The sequence below is a fragment of the Octopus sinensis genome, linkage group LG1, assembly GCF_006345805.1.
Source record: "Octopus sinensis linkage group LG1, ASM634580v1, whole genome shotgun sequence".
NCBI classification, from domain to species: domain Eukaryota; kingdom Metazoa; phylum Mollusca; class Cephalopoda; order Octopoda; family Octopodidae; genus Octopus; species Octopus sinensis.
Window position 1 is genome coordinate 134211740 of NC_042997.1, and position 5402 is coordinate 134217141.

At 31.4% G+C, this 5402-nt stretch overlaps 1 protein-coding gene across 1 annotated transcript in view; it reads left to right on the forward strand.

The window, feature by feature from the left end:
* The first annotated feature begins 2374 nt into the window (after positions 1-2374).
* Positions 2375-5402, forward strand: part of LOC118764277 (interleukin 17-like protein) — a 4701-nt gene continuing 1673 nt past the window's right edge. Inside the window, exon 1 of the mRNA XM_036504835.1 lies at positions 2375-2496. Coding sequence (XP_036360728.1) covers positions 2494-2496 — 3 coding nt within the window. The 5' untranslated portion in view covers positions 2375-2493. The remainder of the gene's footprint in view (positions 2497-5402) is intronic.

The window sequence follows — 5402 nt, forward strand, 5'->3', positions numbered from 1 at the left end:
TCTATCGTAAGCACAATCAAACACAGACACAAACCTGTCACTTCACCACTAGTTGTTTTTGACATCTACCCATCCACACACACAATCACGTACACACATACACACACATAGACACGAATGCAGTTATATACATACACACACATAGGCACTCAATCTCATTAGCAAAAGCAAACAACAACACATCAACATTCATATGACTTGCACCCTGTCACCTTCCTATTCTTAGATCTCTCTCCCCTTTCAACCTTGTTTGAACTCTTGAACTTTCTAGAATCTTCTACATTCAAACATTTTTTACGTCACTGCTTAAACGGAATATTTTAAAGAAACACTCATTATCGCTATGGACTCCGTGTGGGCAGTCATCTAAAAGTTTTTGTTCATCATGATGCTGACATAAGTTCCTTGTCTTTCCTGATGAGAAGGCGGCATAATGCACCCCTTATTCCTTCGAAATTAGGAATATGCAGTCTTCGAAACATATGTCGAGAATAAAGGAATTTTGTTAAATCGTCGTTCAACTCCATTCTTTCATTTATATATATATATATATATATATATACATATACATATATATATATATATATATATATATATATATATATATATGTACACATATATATATATATATACATGCATATATATATATATATATATATATATATATATATATATATATATATATTATATATATATATTATATATATATATATGAGTACAGGACACCACAAATAAACGTAGAACACAACGAGAAACGAAAACATAAAAACAAACTAGGAAACGGAATTTTTTTTAACAACGAAAAAACAGAGTACAAGACAAACAATACAAGAAATATTCCCCTTCATCAGCTGCCCCTGGTTCGACTCAATGTGTGTTTCGAAGGTAAGGGCTGAACACGATACGGCCGAAACAATCCTTCCTGCAAAATGAATTAAATAAAATTCTTTTGCAGAGGGATAAAACAAGGAAAGAAAAAAAGTGACAAGAACAGGACGTAAAAGCAATACAAATAAAAATACAGTACACATAAAGAATAAAAACAGGACAATGAAACCAACATTGAGGGCTTTTTTAAGCCTAGACGATGGAAAAATTCGGAGCGCAATTTAGAATCGACTATCTAGAGACAGAAAAAGTCGATGTTGACTTGTAGAAAGCTACGAGCAAAAGAAAGTTAGTAGTCCACTCAGCAGTTATATGTTATTACATGACTGAGTGCCCTCGCGTCGTTTCGTTTCTTTCCTCCAAGTAAGTTTTTATATATAATTATGACGCGCACTCTCTAACCCTTTACTTGACCTTCCCTTCCTTCCTGTCTGTCTTCCTCTCTACCTGTCTCTCTCCTTCTTATTTTTCACCCTTTCTGGTTTCCTTCTCTCTCTCTCTCTCACTGCTGAGTGGACTACTAACGTTCTTTTCCTCGTAGCTTTCTACAAGTCAACATCGACTTTTTATCTATCTATCTATCTATCTATCTATCTATCTATCTATCTATCTATCTATCTATCTATCTATCTATCTATCTATCTATCTGTCAGTCTGTCTGCCTGCCTGTCTGACTGTCAGTCTGTCTGCCTGTCTGTCCACGTATCTATCTGTCTGTCTGTCTGTCTGTCTATGTATGTATTTATGTATGTATGTATGTATGTATGTATGTATCTATCTATCTATCTAAAGCTTGAATGCAAGTTCTAGATGTATCTGACACTTTTTTCATATTTCATAAAACATGCAAACGCTTATTCTTCATTGATGAGATGTTTTCAAATATTTGTATACTCTGCCTTACTACACCAGTCGAAAATTGTTATATTCCTCTGCAGAGAATGGCGAGGAAGCCACTGAAAAATTCATTGTTTCCTCTTTTTACACTCCTTATCCTTTAGTGATAATAAGGAGTTTGATGCTCTTTCCCAAAATCCTACCAGGAAATAATTTTTAAATAGCGATTTCAGATTTGAATAAGAGAGAAAAAGGAACAAGAAGCAACCTTTCCATCGTCCCTCGTAGCGAGTGTATTATTTATTAGACGCAATAGTGACCGTATGAAAATGTATAATGTTATGTTGAAATTAGAGAAAGCAGGCGAAAGAGCATATGTCGTAGTTTAGACGACTGTGTTTTAATAAAATCTACAATAACACTTACTGAACTGGGCCATGATAGTCGTGAAGTTCATCCCGTTAAGAAATATTTCTCAATGTCCGGGTGCATTATATCACCGGATGTAACCAATTCCGTGTCATTTATTGTTGTACAAGCTGATATTTTCTCATCATATTATGAATAGGAATGTATGGGAATCCCACCGGTGGTTTTCAGAAAGGTATATAATGAGAAAATTCATGAGAGTCGAAGTCATTAAGAAGTAAATCATAATAAGAAACGAGTAAAGTTTCTTGTTTCTTTAGTGCATTACTGACTTACAGCCGTACTGCCCTCATCTTGCTTTCGACTTCATAGAGAACAAACACAGCAGTAAAAATAACGATGGTAAGTAGACTTTACTTTATGATATCTAGCGAACTTTTGCATTTTACTCCTTAAATACCTACAATAATTGAAACATAAGAATGTGTGTATGTATGTATGCATATTCATCATCATCATTATGATCAATATTTAACGTCCGTTCGTCGGACAGTTTTGTTAAAATATATTATATATATTATAAATATTATATATATATATATATATATATATATATATATATATATATATATATATATATATATATATATATATTATATATATATATATATAAAACAATAAATGTTGGGGTTGTGTTGACCGCACGTGCAGAAATGATAGGCAAGGAAAAATTATAAAAAGGCAGAATGCTAAATTGAAGATAAATTTTAATGAAAATGGGTGTATGGAAAATTTTGAAAAATTAACAAAATATATATATATTAATTCAAACCGGTTTCGTCACAATCTGACTTTTCAAGAATTGTAAGGTGAATATAAAAAAAAATTTTATGATTGAGGAAGGGAAAAAAAGAAAATTACATTGTTTTTTGCAAAAAGATAATAAACATATACAAAAATTAAAAATAGGTACACCGATACATTGTAAAGTCTTTGTGTATCTCGAGTTCAATGATAGTTCTTGAAAAAATTACCTTGGAGGATTGAGATCCATGTGATTAAATCCATGTGCTGTTTAATTAAAATTAGGATGCCTGTTAAATAAATGTCAAAACAGGAAGTAGTTATCCAGTTCCTGTGAGTAAGGGGAGACAACTCTGTGGGTTTAAGCTTTTCAATTGGGGTTATCAATTTTTTTGTAATAAAGGGTGTTAATAAACCTTAAATTATAAAATTATCATTTTAGATTCATTTGCATTATCTTTTTTTATATATAATTGTTTGCTAACTTAACATTCAGATTTTTACACTTTATTTGTATTGTTTTCTAATAATATAAATTTACATAAACCAATTTATAATTACATTTCAGATTGTTATGTCATATATAATAACAATAATAATAATAATAATAACAACAATAATAATAATGATAAATAAAGAATATAAGTTTTAGCTTGAAGTGATGACTTATATATTTGTATTGGTCCATCCATGAAGAATGAGGTAGAAAAAAGAAATATGATCAACGAGGAGTTTGCATATTAAGATGCATTTGAATTTTTCAATAAAAAGATTCTTCTTGTTAATTCTCTCATTCCGTCTTTACATTGGTAGAAGGGGAATATGTAAAATTTGGGCTTTTTGTCTTTAGCGTATGAGTCTATGTGGCTACTTAGTGGAATTTGCCGGTATTCTGGGAGATTTATTTGTTCTTTATGGACCGCTACTCTTTTACGTAAAGGGAGGCTCGTTTGTCCAACATAATTATGTTGGCAATCGTAGATAAGGTTCTCGGAGGAACAGGAGAAGTTGGTCTTGATTTTAAACTTCGTTCCTTGTTTGAAGATAAATTCAGAGCCTTCAAGTAGGAAGGGACAGGTGCCACAGTTTGGGCGTGCATATTTTTTAACTGCTGGGGGTGGATGTGGTGTGTGAAGTTTGGCATTGGCCACGAGTTTTTTCAAAGATTTATGTTGCCTTTTACACTTGAGGATTTTGTGTGTATTTATAATGTCTTTCATTTTTGGGTCTGTTGACAGTAGAGTGAGGTTTTGTATGATTGTGGCGTATGCTTCGATATTTTTGGGGTTCTGGGTGGAAATGCATGGAAGTATTTTGGGGTTGTGTGTGTTGTTGCGTTGGGTGGTTTTCAGTGTAATGTTCTCTAGTTCTTTGGCACGTTTTATTCCATACTCTATAAGGGTGGGGGGATATTGGCGTTGTAATAGTATTTTTTCGAGGTCTTGAAGGCGCATTTCTCGAGTTTTGGGATCCGAGACAATGGTGCATACCCTTTTAGATAAGTTGAAAGGGATATTTGTCTTGGTGTGTTTTGGGTGGCATGAACTAAAGAGGCGGTATTGTTGTGAGTCTGTAGGTTTGTGGTAGATGTCTGGTCTGTTATGATTTGGTTCTTAGTTGTTTTTATAATTAGGAGATCCTATTTCTTAATTTTAGTATATGTTTATTATTATTTTTTTGCAAAAAACAATGTAATTTTCTTTCCCCCCCATCAATCATAACAATTTTTTAAATTTTCACCTATATATATATATATATATATATATATATATATATATATATATATTATATATATATATATATATATATTTATATATTTATATATATATTTATATATATATATATATATATATATATATATATATATATATATATATATATATATATAATATATTTATATATTTATATATATATTTATATATATATATATATATATATATATATATATATATATATATATATATATATATATATATTATCAAAAGAAAGAACAGGATGCAAAGGATTTTGCGGTACATATGTTTCTGACTTTATTGAGCAATTCATATAAATGCATAATTGATATAACATGTAGGCCAACTGCCTTCTTCAGCCGCGTACAATTACCACACCAAAGACATGTATTACATTATAGCAGGTTTGAGAAGAAGTTTGGGAAAAAACGAGTTTCATTGGGAAGGTAAATCCTCATAGTCGTATGTGGCATAGCGAGACACCAAAACAAAACGTCCATACCGTTTTTTCAGTCGATAAGGAATGAGGTGGGTTGGATCTTGAGAGAAAGAGGGAGGAGGGGGAGGGCGGTGACACTTTAATGAAGTTGGGATCACAAAGAGCAAAAAGTATATGTATAAATCTAAAGATGATTATACATGATAATAGTAAGTACAAAATGTAATAAAAAGAGTAAAGATGTAAAAAAATAAGTATATACTGATACAAAGTATGTCATGAGTAAGGTCATAAATTCTAGAGATGTATTGTGACAGTGTAGAAGGTATCAG